The sequence below is a fragment of the Temnothorax curvispinosus genome, unplaced genomic scaffold, assembly GCF_003070985.1.
Source record: "Temnothorax curvispinosus isolate PA1 unplaced genomic scaffold, ASM307098v1 QBEX01015898.1, whole genome shotgun sequence".
Lineage (NCBI taxonomy): Eukaryota > Metazoa > Arthropoda > Insecta > Hymenoptera > Formicidae > Temnothorax > Temnothorax curvispinosus.
Genome location: NW_020225678.1, coordinates 323,610 through 347,249, shown reverse-complemented (window position 1 = coordinate 347,249; position 23,640 = coordinate 323,610). Strand labels below are relative to the sequence as shown.

General features: G+C 35.9%; 2 protein-coding genes across 8 annotated transcripts in view; both read right to left on the bottom strand.

Annotated features, from left to right (window-relative positions):
• Nucleotides 1-6,078, bottom strand: part of LOC112466134 (feline leukemia virus subgroup C receptor-related protein 2-like) — a 7,814-nt gene extending 1,736 nt beyond the window's left edge. Inside the window, exons 1-7 of the mRNA XM_025034045.1 lie at nt 5,646-6,078; nt 5,337-5,568; nt 4,932-5,169; nt 4,163-4,374; nt 3,898-4,001; nt 3,674-3,784; nt 3,076-3,382 (exon numbers count right to left, since the gene is read on the bottom strand). Coding sequence (XP_024889813.1) covers nt 3,076-3,382; nt 3,674-3,784; nt 3,898-4,001; nt 4,163-4,374; nt 4,932-5,169; nt 5,337-5,568; nt 5,646-5,854 — 1,413 coding nt within the window. The 5' untranslated portion in view covers nt 5,855-6,078. The remainder of the gene's footprint in view (nt 1-3,075; nt 3,383-3,673; nt 3,785-3,897; nt 4,002-4,162; nt 4,375-4,931; nt 5,170-5,336; nt 5,569-5,645) is intronic.
• A 4,049-nt stretch (nt 6,079-10,127) lies between these two features.
• The window catches only part of LOC112466113 (hemicentin-1), a 163,369-nt gene continuing 149,856 nt past the window's right edge, over nt 10,128-23,640 (bottom strand). For 3 of the 7 annotated variants that reach the window (XM_025034002.1, XM_025034004.1, XM_025034003.1), the window contains 3 exons: nt 19,204-19,806; nt 15,976-16,811; nt 12,765-12,852 (listed from right to left, as the gene is read on the bottom strand). In XM_025034002.1, coding sequence (XP_024889770.1) covers nt 15,978-16,811; nt 19,204-19,806 — 1,437 coding nt within the window. In that variant the 3' untranslated portion in view covers nt 12,765-12,852; nt 15,976-15,977. Of the gene's footprint in view, nt 12,853-15,975; nt 16,812-17,462; nt 17,645-19,203; nt 19,807-23,640 lie in introns of those variants that run through there. The other 4 variants (XM_025034007.1, XM_025034006.1, XM_025034008.1 and 1 more) reach the window with 4 other exon arrangements.

Sequence of the window (23,640 nt, the reverse complement as noted above, 5' to 3'; positions counted from 1 at the left end):
GTTTCGTAATACGATGTTACCCGTATTACGTGTTAAGAATGTATGTATATGCGGCGACGTAAGTGATGTCTGGCCGTTATATTTTGGATATACGTCAATTTTACGTCGAATACACGGTCCAGTTACACCGTTTCGTTTCCGCTCGGGGAAAACGGAACAATATAAAAATTGTGGCGTAAGACGAATCAAATATGAACGAGCGTGTTCCTCGGCGCGTTCGTGTTCTCCGCATAACTGTCCAATTTTCATATCTGAGTTCCCGCAGCGCTCTCGGTATAACATTGGTAAACAGATAATACGGCGTAACGTTTTACCATCGTGATAGAATATATTCTACGCGGATACGTTTCTCACCGCGTAGCAAATTAGTGATTTGGATGCTGATAAACGCCGCGCTCGAATTCACGCGGTAGAAGCAGCAGCAGCAGCAGCAGCAGCAGCAGCAGTAAGTTTTCCGGGAGATTCGTGTTTATGTAATATAATATATGCAGGATAAATTATCGTACTTCTCTCCCGCGCATCTACATACTTCTCGAGTTCAAGGTGTAGATCCAAAATTAGGAAGAGCGCTAATTATATTAGAAAATTAGTTTTTATCGATTTATGAATAAGCTATATTTTAAGAATAAAAATTAATGAAAATAATAATAATAATAATAACAACGTGTACGGTGTATGCATATGTGTCCCTTGGTATTTATGAACCGGATCGATGTTTTTCATCATTGGGTGAATTTTAAGCGAGAGCGAGAATAACGTATCCATTGTAGTAGCGGGTGTTGTAATGGCTTGCGTGAATTAAGGACGTGTCCAGAATTTAAGATCGCGCGCAACTGTAATGCATACCTTATGAATTTGCAAGATCGGCGGACGTTGCTCGCTCGCCTACATAAATTCGCCCGGGGGCGATCCAGAAACGTGGCGCGCGAATTAATCGTCCGATTGACAGTGAAGTTGAGTGACGACGTTAATTAGGATTCCGAGTTGTCCGCGCTTAGAACTTGCCGACCGTCGCGTGTCGTCGATCGCGCATCACGACCCCGCATCACGACCCCGCGATATTTGCTCATGACACTTGCTACTTGTCAAAGTTTTCATCTTGTTGAACTTGTCTTACATTAAATCTCTATCTTTCTCCATTTACAAATGTCGTTTATCTCAAACAATTGATATAGAAGATATAATCTTAATTAAATATAATCTTAATCAGATATAATCTCAATTAAATTTCAATGAGAGATACATTTTTCGATATATGCAACTCGAATCGATCATTTTTTCTAAAGAGAAAAACGCTATTTACAATCCAGACTGGATCTTGGCTTAATAATAATGTAAAAGTATACGAAAATTTACACAGCATGAAGCCATGGCACGTAGCAACTTGAGGAGTATAGAAATGTTCGTGCATAACGTTTCTGCTAGCGTACGTCCGCGTGCAAATGTTTACTGACAAATAAGAAAAAGGGAAACAATAGAAATAATTTCTGTCTGAAAAATTCTGACGTCCAACTTATGTACGTGTTTGCGCGATAAGAAAGATAAATAGAAAAGACGAGCGCGCGCGGTGGTGCCGCTATCGTGCGAGACTCGCGAAATCGCGATAACAACGCTGTCGCAGACAGACGACACGAGTGTCGGGTTGATCGAAAGCATGCGATATAATAGCCCCCGCGCGTCGAGAGAACTTTTGTTCTCTGATTGAGTATATCAAGTATTCTGGTTGAGTAACAAGTGGTAGACGCGTTCGTCATGTCACGCGTCAAATGCAGCGTATTATGCGGCGTTCATTTTCATGGGGCTTTGTGTTATATCTAAAAACAACGCTGAGGTTGTCCCGCTTCCCCGTCGATAAAGGTTCCGCGTAGGCACACCGAAGTGGCTTTTCCGATTCATCGATGCGCGCGTGGCGGAATCGATATGGCGAAATTTTTGCGTGCCTATGTTTATTTTTCGACGAGTTGAATATTTGAAGGCAATCTCACATGAAGATGAAAAATTTTTAGTATCCGCGAAATTAAAATTTGCGTTAGATATTTGTGTTAGACATAGGAACATTTGGGGGGAGGGGGGGAGAGGAAGGAAGAGAAGACTTTGATAGAGAAAAGTTCGAGGAAAAATTGCTTTGCGATTATATTTGCAGCGGGAAAATATTATATAATAAATGTAATATTTATTCTTTTGCGATCAACAATTATCGATAAGCTTCAAATTTTATATATTACACGTTTTAATATTACAAATTTTATATTACACGTTGCGTAAAAACATGAGAAATTTATACAGTATTTTATGACCGTTTATGTTTACCTATATTTAAATGTGGATTTATTCATATTTAAATTGCTTAAAAATGTATTTTAAATTCTATTGGAACATGTCCGTGTGCCACCGTTTGTTAATTTATATCTGCGTTTTATTCGCATTTCTCATTTTTCACTATATGATTTATGTTGTTTTTAAAAATGTATGTTTACATAAAAAAATTAAACAAGAAGCTTGTCGCATAAAATATTGAAGTCGATAGGCTTCTGTCAATGTTTATTATTTTGAATTCATTAAGCGTAATCTAACGCGTATAACGAAATTATATCAGAATATTAAGTACAATTAAGCAGAAGTTAAGACAAATTGATGATTATTTATAATTTCCAAGAAGAAAAATTATCATGTTTTAATTTTAATTTACGCAAGATTCTCATTGTTCACTTTTTTAGCGGTATTATGTAGTGTTAAATCCTTTTTACTGCTATACTGTAAAGTTAATCTTGTCGGAGTAATCGCGTTTCATTTTATGGTAGAGGCAATATCAAACTATGCCATATTACTTATTGGTAAGAGTTTCTTTCGTAAAAAAAATTTTTAATATACTTATGGTTCTGCGTTCCCATAAAAGCGACGCGTAATTTACATTTCTGTGCGCAATGTGAGATTAATTCTTTTTTGAAATTTATTGAAATATACAAAATATATGAATAAAATTACATATGACTGAAAGTTTATCAGTATTGAAAGATCTGATATCATTTGTGTCTACTGATTAATATTATAAGTTAGTTGATTAGTTTCTGGAACGTCGTCGACATTTTTCTCAATTCTCGCGTGTTCTTGATACTGAGCCTTCTTCCTCGCATCTTGTCGTCTTTGCTCGTCTTTCGTTACGGCGGTCAAGATGAATCCGAGCAGTAAAACCAAACATAAACCGATGTGCACCGGAATATCGCCGTACGCGTTTAGTAACAATCCAAATATTATAATGAGTACAATGCCGTACATGCTGGTCGTTATATTGAGAAATCCCGCGGGTATATTCTCCGATTCTGGATAGGTAAATTCGGTGCACAAGTCATATCCCAACGCTAGATATCCTGACATGAAGTATCTGAAACGAATGATACCACAGATATAATATGTTATGTTATAATATGTATGTTATTCCAAATTATATTACATAAGACCGAATAACTAACATTAAATAAAATATAATAAAAGTCCAAATTTGTTTGCAAAATGTGCATTGAAAACAGAACTTAAATAATGAAATAATAAGAGTAGCAAGTACATTTCACTGAATTGTTCAAAGATAAACTTGTTATCTACACGTAAACAATCAATTTTTTATTGTAACTTTTCAATATGCGCTTATAAATATAAATGTCGATCGATACGTTACCCTAAGAAAATCGCCGACACATATACCATCCATTTTATGCCAAAGCAAATGGACACCGCAAATAGTATTTGACCACAAAAAGTAAGAAAATATACAGTCACGGCAGTTTGTCTGGAAACATATATTATTATTGGTCAACGTTTCTAGGTTATGATTTATAATAAATGCAAGGTACATTTTTTGTTAAATTGGACTTCTAACACAATTGTAAATGTCTTTCTTACTTGAACTTATGTGTTCTGTCAAGGATCATACCAAAACTAACAGAACCGGCCATACCGGTCAAAATTATAGCTAAGCCAATTCTGCCTGCATCTTCTTCTCCGTTCTAAAACACATGCGGAGTATATATGTATGTCTTAAATTTAGATACATATGTACAAAATATGTACGAAAATATCTTTAGATGTTGACGTAAATTCATAAATATTTGCTTGAATTTCTTTCTTTTTATGTTTGATCTGATTGCATCGAGATTCACTGGCTTACTTCGAAGTGTGCGAGGAATATCTGATTGAGTAATGTAGAAACGGCATTCAGCACGCCGACATTGAAACCGTAGGAATTACAGAGCATGATAAAGTTTTTATTTTTGCAGAGCCTTTTAATCGGCGCCACGAATTCCTCTCTTTTCTTCGTCCGATTAATTTTTTGCAGCGCCCTTGTCTCGCTCGGCGGCAGTTTCGGTTCGTCCTGAAATACTGACGCGGAAGCACATTGAGAAGATTAAAACGAGATAATCTTTTCTGGAACGCGAGCGATCTTTAATTAATTACGGTTTATCCTCTTGCGGTTGGGTAAGATAAATAAAAATAAAACCTGGATAAAGAGACCGAGATTAAAGTGGATTATCGCCTGTATTGGAAAATTTAGTTACGTTGAAAATTTGATAACTATATTGACGGATAGCTTCCTTCAATTAATCTCTAGAAAGGATTATTTCGGCTTAACGGATATCAATAATGATCGTTTAAAAGAGACACTCAAATCTCATTTGCCAAAGTTAACACAGCAACGCGTAAACAAAAAATTTTATATTAATATGCGCAATACGAATTTAATTTTGATTATTTATTATTTTATTAAGTTAAAGAATATGGAATTCTTTCATACGTGGAAGATTTAAAGAAGCGAGAAAAATATTTTTTACATCACGCTGAGATCTGTTTTACATCACAGTTGATAAGAGTTAAATACTTATATGATAGGCAAATACACTATTGCTACTTGCTGTATTTGTAATAGATTACGAACTCACGTATAAGGACTAGAGCAAATGCAATCGTGGCGACGACTGCAACGATCCAGCATAAACGTGACAAATCTTTGCCAATGTCATCCAGGTTCTTGTGGTTTTTCACTATTACGGGCCCTAAGAGAAAACCCAACGATACTCCTAATTGATTGCCGAAAATACCCAAAGACGTGGCGGTCGAGAGTTCGGTAGCAGGAAACCATTGCGCGGCTATGCGTCCTGGTAACGGCAGGACCATAGTCTAATATGAAATAAAGTAATTACTATCTTCTGTACGTGGCAGAGAATTATAGAGTGATAATGGGATAAGGATATAAAAAAAGAAAAGAAGAGGAAAAGAATTAAGTCGTGACGGTCAAGATTTTTTTAAGAAGATTAATGGAGTAAATTAAGATATGTATATGTAACCTGGGCGAGCGCGACTACCGAATGACCGATGAAAGCGACGTGAAACCTGTCGGGTTGAATGGAAAAGGTTTTTATCCAGGCACCCAGACAATTTAAGCCGGTGCCTATGATGGTGGTCCATCGCAGGCCGCACCTGTCTGTCACATACGACGCTGGGAATATAAACGCCGCGTAAAATGCCATGAACGACATCGAGGTCCAGTCAACCATTAACGAAGACACTCCATAATACCTGAAAAATATACAAGAAAAGCATTTGATGTATTTACGTTAAAAAATACTGTTTGTATTTTGAGGAAAATGTGATACCTGGTAACTATGTTAGTTATAATCGAGTATTCTATCCATTGAGAAGAGTTTGATCCAGCGTAAAACATGTAGATGGCCAGCATTAGCCATCTTTTTTTATACACCTTTAATTTGAGCGGTCGGACATCGTCCGGTTCTGATTTCGTTATTTTTGTCGAATCCTTTTTTGCGAGTGTTTCGCTCAAACTTTTATCTTCCACTATCGTCATTTTCACTCTTTCGCAAAATAAGTTTCGTAAATATCTTTAATATATTTACATCTGTTTAAGTTGAAGAAACTTCAACTATATGTACACTTAACGCGGCACGATTTAGAATTGTATTTCACGTTTCAGAACTCTGCACATTTCGCGAATTGATTTCAAAATGGCATGCCAATAAATGGATTGATGTTAATTGAAATTGAGATGAAATGTAACTGCCTGTTAAGTAATATCTCTTTTGCAAAATCAGACTCATCTGATATCACGTGACAAGTTTACCTTATCTGTGTATGAACAAATAGAACGACATTATTAACTCGAAGATTCAAGAAGATTTATATACACTTACAATTATAGTCTTATCACGTTTTTTTGTCAGAATCGGATGCTGTATTTTAGTGTTGCACAACTTTGAAACAAATATGCAATGACACGCGTTATTCTTGTAGCATCGAGCAATTTACAGTTCTCTCATTACGGTTTATTCTTGTAGTATCGAGTATATGCATTACATTACGACATGTGAATTGTTGTATTTTTGTTCGAGCATTTTAGAACATTGAGAACTAGAAAAGCTTGATGTAAATCATACGAAGATCCATTGGATCTAATAGGATTATTTGAACGAGATAAACGTCTAACACGTAACATGTGACAGTAATATTTTTTAATGAGTGAATATTGGACTGAGATAAAATGTACATATATTCGCGTAATTTTATTAAAAGCTTTATACCAACTAAAAAGAAAAAGAGAGAGAAAGAGAGAGAGAAAAAAAAGAGAGATTGACGACCGGTTATCGATTCTATTATCTATTATAAGATACAAAGTTTAAAAGTTCTTTTGACATGTACTCTATATGGCCTGTAATCTATATATTGGAGATCGAGAATTTGTAAATATTTTCAGATTATGACATTATGATGTGACTTGTTAAAATTATAATAAAACGTCATCCTTTTGACTATTTAAAAATAAAGAATGTGATTTTCATTATCTCGTTACATCTAAATCTTTTATCTCGATAAGTATCATTTCCTTATAAACTTTTTTGTTATGTAAGATTATTTCGAGTTATATGTTTTTAATCAACATGTTTTGTGTTCGTTGTTTGCAGTGTCAAACTTTACATTAGTTATCAAAAATTATTATTGATTATTATTTAACAACGTATGACGTAAATTGAACATATATCGCATTAGACGATACTAAAGCGTACCATGCAAAATATACCGTAATGTTATTTGCATAAAGTACTTATATTTTATATTTAACATACGAAGTACATATGGATATCATATCAATGCAACTAGCAAATAGCTCCACAGAGAGTTAATTAGTATCAGAACTAGAAAATTACGTGCAATCGTCATGAAGTACGGCTCATTGCACGCTTAATTGTAGCACAGTACACATCTCGTTTTGGGAATTTGCTACCGCGAGAAAAAGGGAGAGAGAGAGAGAGAGAGAGAGAGAGAATATTGCAATGCTCACTTTTTGTTGGAGAGCACACGTTCTAGAATAAGCAAGAGTATATGTCTTACTTCGCGCGCGCGAGTTAAGCTACTAAATTGAACTTTATGCATTGTACCTCGGGGGATTTCGGTATTGTGATATCGGTCTTGCTCCGTGGATTCCTGTGAGAAAAGGTGTACAAGTAACACGCAATACGTTTTCCATCGACGTGAGAATTTCTATGCGTCAGAATTCTGTGACACTGAAATACTCGATACGCGGCACATCCTTCCAGCGCAATGATTCGGATATGAAACTGCGAACGTCGCTCACAGTCTCTGTTTACTAGATGAAGATAAAATCTACGTATGTTTCGCGCAACGTCTCTTTTGTCTTTTGCATTTGATATGGGACTTGTATCCTTGGAATAAATACTTGATTATTATAGAATTTATTAATCAAAAACAATTGATAATTTTATAAATTGGATTTTGTATACGATTTAATTTAAGTGTAATTTTATCTATTAATCGATTAAAATTTTAATTGACTGAAGTAATCCATTAATCAATAATCAAAATTAATTAATTATATATGTAATCTAATTTAGCCGATTTAATGATATTAATTATTAATAAATTAATGCGGAATGAATTGAAGCAAATTTAATTAATCATTAATCAATTAATACTTAATCGTTGTATATAATCACGATTTATCAAATTGTAATTAATTTAGTCGATTAATTTAGTGAAATAAAAATCGATTAATTTAATTGTAAAAATTGGTAGTCAGTCACTAATTCAATCATTGATTAATCAGTGTTGTTAAGAACTAGGCTAAGAACTAAGTTCACACATATCACATTAACATTTTATGGTTATTTCTCGATTGTGAGAGCAAAAAGAAAATGTTCAAAGTTTCACCATCAGTCAAAGAAGCCGTTTCCGTCGAGATCTTGGGCCAACGGCCGCACCGGTGGCGGTGCCGGGACATATTATTGTCTTCATAAGTATTTTACAGAAAAAAAGGTAAAAAAAAGTTCACGCGTTCTCATACACGAATAAAACTGATTTATCAAATTAATATCTTTAATCGATTAAACTAGTCACGATTACACATATGACAATTGATTAATTTCGATTATTGATTAATAGATTATTTTAGTCAACTAAAATTTTAATTAATTAATGCCTATCTGCTTTAAACAAAGCGGGTAATAAAATAATAGCTCAAAACTATTGAGATTAGGTACAACTTATAATTACAATTTTAAAATAACCTCAGAAATATAATATCCATATCAAATTACAATTTAAATATTTTTGTATAGTTATAAAAAATATTCTTTATGCTATTGTAAAAGATATTTATATGCAATTTATTTTTTACCACTGTTATAAAAGAAATATCGAATAATGGGACGATGAGAAGTAAATGTAATGCTTTGCATATATAACAGAATTTTATTGGACGTTACACGTTAACAATAAAGGCAAATGTAATCCTTTTAATCTTACATAAATCTAAAATTTATTACAAAATTAACACTTCTAATGTAACTTTCATCAATCCGTTCAAATTTCTTTTAAATGCATTGTTATTATTTTAGTACTTTGTGTACAACAATGTGTATCAAAGAAATGGTTGGAATATGAAAGAAACATCATAATAAAAACGTGCATTTTCATTGTAAAAATATGTGATTCGTGCTCATTGCTTCAATGTGGAACTGAGTATCTTGCACAAGCTTAATGCATTTTATTTAAAGAAATTTTATTGTTATCTGTACTTTTTGCACACATTCTCCGATTATTTGTTTTCGATGGGAACCTGCGTGAATATGTTACAAATGATCGATTGCTATATATTATCGTGTATAATTTAAGGAAACGATCGTCTGGAGTTTTTTTTATATAAATGTTCGGTTAAATCTATACACATACTCTAAAGATTATTCGATTCTTATTACGGTTTAATGTTTTACAGTTCTTAAACGCTTGAGATCGCGATTCGCGGTACTATTAGGTATCGTATGTATACAGTAGTGTTCATTACAACTATTCAATTCACCGAGCAACAGTTCACAGAGCGACGTTTCAAATATAAAAATTGGTGAAAAATCACTTTACACTCCTAGTGTAAGTTATTACACAGATACGTTCATACAAGTTTATGCATACGTTAGGTGGCTAGTTATACGGCTAGTTTCGAACAGGTGTATAATCCGTAATCGTCGTCGGTCGGACGTTTCGCGATGCTTAAATTAGTTCCAAAATTATTTTCTTACGCTTTATATGTATTATATTATATATATATACACATATATACGTACATATATGTATATATATCTATATATAAAGAGAGAAAAAGAAGGAAAGAAAAAGAGAAAGAAGCATTTTTATACATTTTATATAGGAATGCCTCTCGGGCCTCGCGGTTTCAAGGAAGCATAGGAAATATTAATTTATTAAATTAATAATTTAGGCCACAGTACTAACAAATTATTTTAAATATCGAATAATTAAAATAGTCACGTTAGTCACGAAATTGAGCCGTGCAATATATTTTAATTAATGAAAAGGTTTAAATCGATACCGTGATTACGAGAGCAAAACCTTTTACAAGATTGGCAGAACGATGTTGGCAGTATTCTATTAATATCGGCCAAATTAAATCAGATTTTATTTTTCATAAACTGTGCGTTTCAGTGGCATATTATATTGTATATTCACGATGACAATAATAAAACTTTGTAAATACATCTGCGTTTGAATGCTGAGCGAATGTATTACATGATAATTGGATATTGATGTAAAAGAGATTTTCATGTCCCGTCATTCCATTTATTTAATTTTTATCCAATTTCAAAAAGTCAATCTATGTTTCTCCAGTGATGATACGCTTCGCCCGTTCTCCTCACATTGCTGCAAAATATTTCACATTTTCAGGATTGAATTATATTTTTGAATGTAATTCTTTCAAGAACAATGAAACTGTAAAAGTGCAGTTTTTCCCTTATTTACCTCCATTCTACTCTAGAAAAAAGGTAAATCTCACGTTGTGAACACATTTTCGTACCTGTTTTAAAGAGGAAAATTATACTTTGTATATATCTTGTTCAAAAAGCTTGAAGTTATTCAGTTATAAATGGTATATTCTGTAGAAACATATGCGATATATAGAAACGCCGAGATTTATCACTCAAGAGAGCTTTATCGTATAGATTCTTTGATAAAGAAATTGATCTTTTCACAGCAAAAATTTGATAAATTTTCTTCACAATTCTCTCTATATAGATGGTTACAAATCTTGATAAAAATACGAAAATTTTGTTGATATAACTTAATTCCAATCGAATTGTACTTTAATAGAAGTCTAATTTGAAACTTTGCAAAGATTTAATATTCAATATCAAAGAGATATAAAAAAAGAGATTGATGATCAATTGAATTTCCGCCGCAGTAAAATCGACTTTACATAAACGAAAGAAAGTATTAAAATTTCCAGAGGAATCAATGGCACCCGGCATGTATATCGATGAATAGAGCGAATCGTGATTTGAACGCAAAGCGACGCGATTGAATCGATCGGAACACGCGTGCGGTAAAAGAAAAGCGATTTGCAATGGACCGTGGAGGGATGTTGACGAATAAAAAGATACGATAAGACGTATCACCATGCATACAGAAGCCTTGTTCTATTTGGTTGTATTTAACATTTACGTTGTAGTAAACAGTATAAATCACCATTAAAATCGTAGGCGCGACCGAGTCTGTCATCAGACTGTGATTTTATTATAGCGACATCGAACATGCGTTTAATATATATTTTTCGCGTAATTTATGCTCTCACGGCAAGAGGTAAGTGAACACAATTTTACAAACGATCGCAGAGTTGGTTTTTTAAACCAATACTCGGTGAAACGTATTATCATAGCTAATCATTCACGATTGACGATAATATTAATTAACGATTATAAGGATACGTTATTTACAAGAAGATCCTTGATGACATAAACACTGGACTGTGTGTGATCCGCGATTAAGCGGTGATATTTGGTTTATAGTCGATCTGTACAAATAACTACTCATCATTCTTGTAACTTACAAATTTACAAACGCATTATACGAAGATATTCGAGAATAATATGCATCAACAGAATTATATATTCTACCGCCGCTTATCAATAATTGTATAACAATAATACGGAACAGAGAGATGGGAATTATATTTTTGGCTGCGATATGTTTTTCTTCTTTTCTTAATTCAATATTTAACAAGATCTCCTTTTCTATCGCCACGGTTCGCGCATTATCTCCATAATTTGATCCCGGAACACATGCCGATAGCTTATGTAAATGTACAATTGTATCAATAATCTCGTATAAAGGTATTTATAAATTTACAGATCTCCAAAAATTTTTTTAAAATTTTGCCACATGTGTCCTACCAAGTTCGTACATCGTCGTGTGTCCGGTGCGAGTGAATAAGAACGAGTTTCCGACCTTTTTCCTCAAACATTTACATTTTAATGTGTAACCAAAGTTCTAATCCCATCTGAGAAGGTCTAATTTTGTAATATAGTGCAGGCATATGAAATATGGCATGTGAAATGATACGGAATATTGGAAGCAGCGTAATAACATAAATAATCGCATTACATAGAAAGAGAATATATTAAACGTACATTTATCTGAACAGACAGTCCTGGATATTCCCTTAAAGCAACCGAACATTACGTAAATGTATTTGCAGATATGCGATTGTGTATTTCGGCTACCTGTAATGCGAAGGATATATATAGCTTTTTGAATATCGAGCAAATCCTATTACGTTTGTTTCAATTATGCAAAGACACGTGATGGGACCATAAGTGGTAAAAATTGGATTTTGAGGTAAATAAAATATGAGCATTATTTTTCCTTCGTGCAATGTTTCTGACAAGATCTTCGATCGTAGTAGCTGGACGACACCAAGACAAGCGTTTTATTTAAAACTTTTTAGAACTTTTGAAACAGAAGCATTCGGCGGATAATTAATTTTTAGCGAGATAAATTTTTTTTTATGCGCGTGCCAAATTACGCTCGTACGAACAAAACGTATTACGCGGCGCCGTGTCGTAACTCGTTAAATTCGCTCCACATGAGAATCATAATCCTAGAAATTTATTATGGCAACGTGTGGTCTCATAGAAATCGAATTTAGCGAGTTTTAACGAATTACCTATCGAGATATAACACGTTCAATGCTAAATGTATCTTATCATTGCATCTCCCCGAGAAAGCTGAAATAGGATCGCTATTAAATGAACAATGAATGGGAAAGGGTTAAAGCAGTTCCTCGTTATCGTCCGAAGCACCGTACATCTGCGGCCTCCTGTCCAAAAGTCGCTGCTGTTGTTGAGCCTGTTGTTGTTGTTGTTGTTGCTGCTGCTGCTGCTGCTGCTTCTGAAGGAGCGCGATACTGGCGGCTTTATAGTTAATCGGCCCGTACGACTTGTAGTCCACGTCCGCATAATCGAGATCCGAGAATTCCGGTTTGAAGGGCTGCATAAACAGAAAAGCGTGACGAATATCACGAAACGAAAATGCACTCAAACAATACAAATGTCTAAAAGACAATCCTGGTCTTTCAAGCGCTTTTTAGGATGTTTTCGATTTCTCAGTTTCACAGCGAAATTCCGCTTCCGTACGAAATTAAATGAATTTTATTTGGAATAAATTTTCGTTGCCGTATTAACTTAACTCTTGTGTTTATTATTTGTATGTTTAATCAGTAAAATAGATCTTTATTACTTAGATAATTCTACAAAGATTATTATCAAGATTTTATTTTGATAATAAATAAATGTCCCTTAAATTTTTGTATTGCTTGGGTTTTAACCGTGCTGCGCGGACGATTGCACACACGAAAGTTTTATGGCGGACTGTTCGTGAAGTCTCGTAACAGACCCTGCTCTGCAAGCGATCGACAAATGACTAGTACCATTTCGGGTGTTAAGCTTTCTCGTTCGTGATCGATGTCAGTCAATTAGACAACGTCTAAGGCGCGCCTAAAGCGAGTACGCGAGTCAAGGGGAGATGTTATTGAAGGGCTGAGAGAGAATTATACATATAAACGGGCTATTCATTGTTAAACCATCTGGCAGATAATCCTCTTATTCTCAGCTCACCAATTGATCAGATTAAGTTTAGTCATGATAAGTGTTATCATGCTGCATGCTAGTCTCGCCCCCATATACATATATTAAACTGGTATTGCGTGGTTCGGAATTTGAGGGGATTGTTGTTCGGACAATAATACTCGCCTAATTATGCTGCCTAATTGGTTCGAAGCTCTTATTGTTGTACGTAGCAAGAGCGACGATTATATTATAGTAAACCGTGATGATCTACAATTGACTAAAGCTTACGTCTGCAGTATGAATGTAGAGTAGTGCAATATCGTGCGACGTAATAAACCGTAATCTCGACTACTTCCAAATTATTTAGCAGATGTCCTAACAACTTCTTTTTCTATCAAGCAAATTTATTTCTAGGCAATAAAATATGCGTTGGGCGTGTTGTATACACGCTTTCACACACAACGGGATTGAAATAATTTCGGTAACCCACAGGAGACTATATATATACGTAAGCAGGAATTAAAAATAATTTGCAAGAGAATAGCACGTAAACAAATATGTTAATTCGAAGATATTGAGATTGTTGTGACTTTACAAGTAAAGCTACGAGCTCGAGTTCGGCATCCCTCGCGCGAGCGGCGCAAATACATTCCGTATTTGTATTATAGTAATCTCGAATTATGTTATATATGGTGTAAGCAGCGTGACATACTCCGTACAATGTACCTACAGGGCTTGTCGGACGCCAAATTGTCCTAGTAAATGTACGTATCGCTCTTTGTCAGCGGACCCTCCTACGAACAAACATTGAGATATACAATTGATATAGTATATACGCATGCAACGATCCTTCCTCGCCGCTCGCATTGCGCTTTTTACGTCAAGCTGCCTCACGGGCAGAGTACGTTCGCGGGAGAGATACAGAGACATGCAAGATGTAAAGCGACCAAAACTGTTTTGACGATTCAATTCATTTTCAATTCGTAAAATTATTGACAGTTTGTACGAGGAAATTAAAAAAAAGTATAAATAATATTTACGATAGAATAAAGCTACCGCGAGATGAAATGTTCCCTTCAAATCGTCTCGATCCGTTCCATCAACAAGCTCCTATCAGCTTCTTTAGATTTCAGATAATGTGTAAATATTGTGCTGCTCCTTGCTGCTTTTTATTTTAAAAAATAAAATTCACGACAATTCGACATTACCTATAGAAGTTTGCGGCGTAGAGCCTGTTATAACCACACGACGAAATAAAACAAAGCAAACTGCGTCAGCAGTCTATACTATATAGTATATATTGTGTATCAGTATCTGGGATGTCTTGAAGTTCGATAGTTTCAAACTTGATAGAAAACACCAATTTGATATTATTACTCAAGTCTATTTAGGATATCCTAGCTGTTATATATTTTGCGTTGGGTTACGTTTATCAAATTGGATAATTCGCTTCTTATAAATCAAATCAATATAATATAATATGTATGACTGCAGATGTAGTACCTATACTATTGTCGAACTTAAAGTTTCTCTATGGGGATGCTCAAACTGATGCGCGATTTCAATCTTTCGTATTTGAACGGTTTCTTATTACTCGTAGAAATACACACATAGCTTTTTTTATGGATTGGATATTTCTTTGATTGAATTAAATATTATTGAAAACAATATCTATCTGCTTGCAGTAATGCTTTATGTCGCTCAGTATTATCGTTTTACGCATGAAGTTTAATAGTATTATATTGATTTAAAGCGCACGAGGGATTTATTAAAAAGAAATTGCGGGAATAGTATTCAACTCGAAAATGAATTCTAACAGAATTATATATACGTGTATATAAATATACATATAATATTATCGTTTTTATCTCGAAACATTTCGAACCACGCTGTGCGTATCGTCAAACAATGAATGTATATTGAAAAGGGTGTGTCCGATGGTATTATAAGGTGATGTTATATAATAAATTATAAATTATATTATAACAATATAAAGTTATACAACATGTAAAATACACACAATCTTTTCCACAATATATCAAATAATCTTCCGTATTTATCAAAGCATAGAGAGGAGTTGATATGCCGTGCGTTGTCGAAAGTCGAATTAATATTAATTCAGATGCAAGAAGAAGAAAATATCTAAATCCGTACCTGAAAAACAAACAAATGCAAATAAAATGGGGCAAAAGCAATGGGGCAGATCAAGATAAAAAAAAAGTCAAGATATTAGAATTGTAGAAGGATACGTGGCAAAGGATAATTGGCAAAGTAAATAGTGTAGAAGAGAAAATAAAAGGAAAGCATATTAATTTATTACCCTACCTTTGAATACGACGTACGTAGAGGAACATCTTAAAGAAATCTGTGTTTGACACGCGCGGGTGCGTTACCTTTAAGACGTAATAGCGTGTACCAAGCCTCGAGGCCTTAAACAAATTGCTATACGACATTCCTTGGGGGGAGAAAAAAAAATGCGATCGCCCGCGTTCTTCGAAAGAACATCCGTGCCGTTGTGCATCAGCAGGTATTCGGGATGACTAACCTTTAGACATCGATCTCCTGACCGACATCCCGGAAGTGAAACTCGGCGTACTGCATTATCGTGGGCGCGGATGATATGCTGCGGGTGTCGCCGAGCCTCGTCTTCGACGTTTTACTGCGATTTTTCGCGTCGCCCGCGTCCGATGGGAATTGAGGCGTGTTATTGCTGGTGCAGCGATTCGACTGGTGTTCCCAAGGCGGCTGCTGCTGCTGCTGCTGCTGTTGCTGACGCGCCAGCGCCGAGTTTGGCTTGTGATAGTCGGTGGAGCACTCCGCGATGTCGTCCTCGTAGTAATGCGGATACGAGATCTTGTACATCGTTTCGGGCACGCCCAGATCCGGGATCTGATGGAAGCTTGTCTCGCAATCGGGGGTGTCGACAAAGGAAGCGTTGCTACGCCGCGAAGAAGAGTCTCTGTCCCTTTGCCGGCTCTGCTTCGACTTGCTCCGATCGCTCGACGTACGCTCGTGCTTCCGGTACTTCCGATTACGCTCGTTCCGCCGATTCGTCGCGTGCCGACGCGTCGACGATTGTCTCGCGTCGTGATTGCCGTAATTTGTCTGCTGCTGTTGCTGCTGCTCTTCGTCCCGATGCACCGCAGGCAAGTGATTGCCAATGGTGGCGGCCTCGTGGTGCATCAGGGTGGACGGCCGGCTGTTGTTAGTGTGGACGAGGGAGGTCTGCAGGGGACTAGCTATCGAGGAATGGTAGAGGCTGCGCGTTAGTGGCAGTGTTAGTTGGTTCGAACTGTTGCTCGGTAAGGGGTAGCTGTACTGCTGCATCTCCTGCCGATGCTGCTGCTGGTAGTGTTCTTTGTAGTTGTATAGGCTGTCGGTCTGCAACAGGCACGGTTAGTAGTTGGAACCAGGCAATTCGGGGGACGCGCGAGTGGTTAACGCGACGTAGAGTGTGCATGAGAAAATCGGACGGCTGGAATCTGAGATATTACTTCTCGGTTTCTTAATATCGGGGAAAAAGGTCTGTACAAATTTGTACATCACAACGTGTTGCGTGAAATATGGAGCACATATAGAGTTTAATGTGTATGTAAATATAATATATGTATATCTAAAATCTCTATCACACATATATTTTATCAATAGATGCACGGGATTTTACATAGAAAATTTGATGTGCAAATACAAGTATAATTAATAGAACTTCTGGTGTTCATACTTTAAGGCACAAAGGATTTATAAATTATTGTTTGCATGATAGACTTTTCGAATATTTATCGCACGCTCGAAAAATTCTTGTTGACAGTGTTTATTGGTTTACCTATATATCTGATACAGTGATAAAGGTATTGTGCAAGGTTTATGCTGCAGATCGAGAAGTGAAGAGAGATATTTCCGTTGCAGAGTCGCGCCTTTGAATCTTTTATATTGTAAGTGGAAAACGAGAGGAGACAGACACGTCAATGAAATGATCGCAAACCTCGAAGTAATATCCCAGGTTTATCGGTGTTCGAAAAACAATAAAGAGCTCGTGTGATTGGTTAAGCGTGTGTGACAGTGGAAACTTACTTGACGCGCGGCCAACATGCACAAGGGCGGTCGCTACATAGATGCCCGGATCCAGCTTAGCAGGGAAAATATGATTTCCGATTATAACTCGGCTTCCAGCAACTCTACCTCCTACTTGCTTGAGAGAAGCTGCTGTTTTATATCTATTACGGACACGTAAATCGTACTCATGCAGTAGGCGCGAGATGCTAATGTTACTTCGGTGCTTAAGAGGGAATGGATTGACGTCTCGCTCGTTGGACGTTGCCGCTTTACACCGATCGCATATGGCAATTTTAGCGATTAATTATAAAGTTTTATTAAGATAGTTACAAGAGTAATCGCGTTCCCGAGATGTGAGAATCGGTAAAATGCCGTGAATGGTGCTCGTAAAGTCGCTACGAGTTCATTATAGTTCGTAGCCTTAAGGAAATCAGATTATAATCAAACTGCTGTAATAAAGATGCAATGATAAGGAAACAGCTAGATGGAGGAATGTTTTCTATCACAGACTACATATTATACATATATAGCGTGACTACTATGACAAATTAAAATTGATAGTACAAACAATTATATGACAATTGTATGCGAAATCTACAAGCTTTTACAAATAAAATGAATAATATAAAATTCTTAGATTTTAAATGAGTGAATCGTAAAGGTTGCTAAAATTATGGAAAATATTATTAGTATACTAACAGTGAAAACAATTTTGTTTTCTAATTTTACCGGGGAACAAGTTAATCTAAATGAAATAATATAGTTTGAAGGCTAATTATAAACTGACTATATAGGTAGATGGTTCCTGTGCGGTTTTAGTATTGCGTAATTGGATATGGTCTTTTATCACGAATTATTTCATTTATAATTAAATGACAATTATTATTAATTTTAACGAGCTGTTTTGTTTTATTGCTCAAAATTTCTTCATCTCTAATTAATTAGATATTAATACCTAATAAACTAACAGCGATTTAAATAACATAGAAGAAAATAATAAAGTTTATATTATGTTGTATGATATTTGAAGCGAGAAGTTGATTCTCACAATTAGAAGTCTGACTAATAAATTTGTTGTGTTGTGACCGTCAAATTATGTGACAGAGTATAAATTAAATCGAATTTAATGTCTCTTTGCATCACACTTAGTATTTCAGATGAAAATAAATTTACATAAGATGCTTTATATATTCCTTTCCATCATTTTATATACATTCTCTTCACGAGTTCTGAAGTAACGGTCGTTATACCGTGGCTATAAAGACCATTGTGTTGCAGCCGCAATACTTGATGAAATACAGCGCTGAGAAAGCCTTGTATATCAAAATAACTTGCATCAAAGCTTCTAGAAATATTGAATTCAACACATCCTTTCTGTACTCCTATATATATATATTTTTCCTCTTCAATTCTATTTCTTATATTCGTCATGTTTTTTACTAACAACAAGTATATTTATGGTCACAGAAGTGCAAATGGAAGGGAATATTTAACAAAATTATAAATCAAAGTGCGAAACGTATTTAAAAATCTGACTGGCATAATGGCATAAAAATCACGATTATTAATATTGAGATCAGTGAAGAAGTACTCGACAATACGAGCCAATGGCGATAGGATCGATCGAAAAACGGTCAGCGAAAAGCTCGCCCATGGCAACGTCCACGAGCGTCATCGGATGCGGGGGGATCTTATTATAGATCATCAGTAGTCGACAAACCTTAAGCTTAGGCAACGAAGCGTTTTTCGGCGGAAAAACGGGGGGAGGGACATTTTGGTAGGTGTGTTTGGACGGATCGGTTTTTTTCGGCGTCCTCGGCGCTGGTATCGGCGGCGCGGCCGACGGTGACGACGGCGGTATCGGCGTCGCCGGCGCCGATCGGCTCGTCAGGCTGATCGATGCCGACGCCTGGCTCAGGGTCAGGGACGGCGCGTCCTCCATCGACCGGACGATCGTCGCGATTGTCGCCGTGCTGTCGCTCCTGTGCGGGCACGTCTTATAGATCGGTATCGCGTATAGCTCGTACTTCCTGCGGATGTTCTCGTGCCGGCGGCAGAGCCGCAACGAGTAGAACTGCTGCGAGTGCTTCTGTTTGCGCCGCCGCGGCTTCAGGGTGTTGTACTTAAGCACCGGCGAATTGCTCCTGGGCACGTTGTAGACGTTGTAGTGGGGCCCCAGGTGGCTCATGGTCGACTCGTAGCCGGAACTGCCGTCGCAGAGACTGACAGCTCTGCTGGGTGGCCGCGAGGAACACGGCGAGGTCGTGATGGAATGCAACGTGCCATGCAAAGCCGAAACTCGAGCAAACTTAGGAGTAACCAACTAAAACAAAACGCAGCCAGCGGCCACCACTCGCATATATACACACATAATCCTTTGGCCTTCGGTTCAATTTGTTTTGCTTTGGCTCTAGTGTTGATTAACGTTCGATTATCGCACATCGTCGGCACCGACGGCCCCTTATCCCCGCGGGTAATGACGTTTTGGCGATCGCGATGATTTAATTAGCGACGGTGAAGTCGGCTTCATAGTAGTAGATTGCCTGGAATATACGGCGTTTCCTTGCCGTAGGACATAAGGAGCCAATTTATGTCAATTTCTGAGTCGCTATTGGCATTTTGCACGAGTACCACTGATACAGTTACGTCGCTTCCTTGTAGTGATTAAGAGGAAGTTATTCTAACGTTATGCACTTGATAACGACATTTCGACGAGGTTCGCGATTGTAACAATATTACGTTCCGCGACGACAGATAGCGATTGATAGACATTTGAGTCCTGAACTATTGGAGGACTTTTTAGAATAAGATTATTATTGTGTATCGATTATTCCTAACATAATTTTCTCCCATTTCTGGTAATGCTAAGAAAAGTTATTGGATTATACGATTTATTAAGTTATGAGTTTACGACTGAACAGAGAAAGTGTAAAATTCATATTTTTTCTAATTTTACCTGATAACAATTTCTGCAACTCCAAATCGAAATTGTGTCATGTCAATAAAAATTAACAAATGGTTGAAATTTTTTCCAGTAATACTGTTTAAAGTAATCACAGTTAACTGAAATATAACGTGGCAACACTTGGAAAATGGCGTGCCCTATTGTCGATACGTTTAGGACAATCATCCACCGGGCATCGGGCCTTGATTATCGAGTGGTCCATGCCAGCAACAGTGCTTATTGCCTCTCATTGAATTATACGTTGATTGATTCGAATTGCGCGCGGATTGTGAATACTAGCGAATTAGGTAAACCGATTCGGCTAATTTCGCTCGGCGCGCTTGCCAAAATGAGCTTTGCGTTTATGAATGTTTGTGATATCGAATAGGAGATATTTTCCGTCAAACAAAGTTAGCCCGGTATAATTGAAGGTTACAGAATGGTCTGTTAGAAGGCAGAATTCACAGTTCAATTCTAGATTTACGCAAAAGACGATTGTGAGAGCTAAAAATTGTAATATGCACGTAACTGTATCAGCAGATATCTAGCATCTATTATTTACTGCCTCAGAAATTACAGGATCTATGATATTTTATTTCTAGCTCATCTCATGTAATTCGTTGATTCGAGGACATTAAACTACAATTATATTTTTACTGAATTCAATACAATTTTCAATACGAAATTATTTATTCACAATCTTAGCCGAATTTTTAATAGGTTTAGATAAATTCAGTACTCTTACAACAATCTATACGAATAGCCGATTTTAGCGATATTAAATTAATTTTATTGTTTAATAATGAAAAAGATTGAAATAAATGAAAAAAAAAAACTAATTTAGAACTCTCAATAAACCAATAAAGTTAAAAAGGGCATTGAGAGTATCCAGTTGTTGGTGCATAAATTAACAGATTAATAGTATTTTATTCAAGATTAACAATGCTTAGTGATATGGACGTTTTGGCTCCGTTTTGAGCCACCTTCAGCGATGTCTCAAAAGAAAATTAATATAAATTTATAGGGTTAAGTATTTCTCATACTCTCTTTAAGCCACAGATGAGTGCTTCAAGATTGAAAAGTCAAAAAGCCATATAATTTCATGTTGGAAAGTTAGCGTGTAATTAGATTAAATGATCAAATTTCTGTAATATGATCAAACTCAATCAATGGCTAGAAATTAAATTTAAAGAAACCAAAGTTAGTTAACCACAGAACGTGAGTGTGAAATTAAAGACGTGGTAGAAGATATGTATCATTTGGTCACACGCGTGATAAAAAAAAGCAGTTTATAAATTATAAAAATATTACTGTCTCGAAGACGGTAAAAAAATATAAGATACAAACTATGGAAATGGCTAACGAACAGCAACTGAAGGAGGTTGAATAATAAATAGTAGAGTAAAAAAAGTCATCATTATGATAGATCAAAACAGTAAAATAAATAAATAATAACGGTAAAAATATTAAAATGGTAAATGATAATACACTATATGACTTTTTACTTTCCAATCTTGAAGTACTAATCTATGGTTTAACGGAGAGCATAGAAAATAACTATAAGTTTATATTAATTCTTTTTACAATGCTGAAGATGGCCCAAAGCGGAGCCGAAACGTTCGTATCACTCCATGGATTGTTAAATTTTTAAATAAAATACTATTAACCTGACAACTTACGCACCAACAACCGTGTTGCACTCTTAACGCTCTTTTTTAACTCCACTTTATTAGACTGAAATAATATAATCTATTGCTACTTTTCACAGCGAATATCGAATATGCGACAAAACGCTGCGATCTCATTACGATTACATTCTCGAACGAGGAATCCAAGTGGCGTCAATGTTATTTTTCATTAAATGCTGACAGCCAATTCGAACGTTAATCGACACAAAACCGTCGGTTTCAATGAAAATAAAATCACGCAGTTATTCGTGTAGTTTTATGGTAAAACACAATTTATTGGAAACTCATTGCAACAATTGCTTTTCCTAGAAAACGTTAGTGTTAGCACGAATAAAGATAAAAAGAAAAAAAGCGTACAGAGTGAATTTATTTCTGTCAAAGTAGCAATACTTGTTACACTCGCACAGCACTGAATTACCTGTCCACAACGGTGCTCTTTTTTCCGGTATATCGATTGGGCTATGAGACTTCCTAATAGCTAGTAAAAGTATCCGGGAATTCGCAAAAAAATGTATCGAGGCAACGCAAAAGAATTAATAGCATAGCCACTTACTTGCTAAGAATTAATACAATTTCGTTTACTTCTCATTGGCAAATTATCCCCGCGATTTTATCAAACTGTTAAATTATCGTTTTGCAATTATCTGTAAGACAATCGATAGAATGATTATTGCACAATTTTACGGATATATTGCACGAAATTACGTAACAAGCAGTAAAGTAAAGGCAGCCAGTGCGAAGTGCGAAAATATTTCAGTAATTAATAAAAAGTATTTAAAGGCTAAAGAAAAAAAATCAAACTGATCAATGCGTCGATATAAAACACATTTCAGAGAAGCGTGTGTATTAATTTTAATGAAAACATTTTGGTTTTGATCCTCAGTTATTTTCCTGCGTGCAGAATGTCATTATAAGGTTTCACACGAATAAAACGCTTTGATGATATACCGAATGAATCAATGTTTCACTCAACACATGCATTTCAGCAACATCGGTTTTGTACGATTATTGCTAAAAGCGGTGCGATTACGAACCTCAAATTTGCAACTAGATTGACGAGCAACGATTGTATATTTATTACTGCAAGATAATGACGGTAAATTGTCAGTCGCCACCATTAATTACTCCTCATCAATTTATCTCAATATGAATATTACGATGTAATTCGAAATGCATAAATATGCGGTTAGAGAAATTGAAATCCTTTCAAATATATAAACACATAAAATACATAGTTATATATTGTAGAGAATTGCGTTCTCTCATCGTCGGGATATGATGTCGATTTGGCATTGTCATCATGGTGAATCCGGGTACAAAGAATTCATAATCCTCGTTGAGCCGAGTTGATGCTACGAGAAGTAGAATATCCTTTGTAGAAGACTTGACGATTTAAGATACACATTTTGCGCTCAATAGGAACGCGATGCACTGAGGTTGCTTGAGACGGTTAAAATTTGCATTGTAATCCTCACAATGAAATCCGATACGTTTGTAAGGCAGAAGAGGCTTACGTTAGATAATA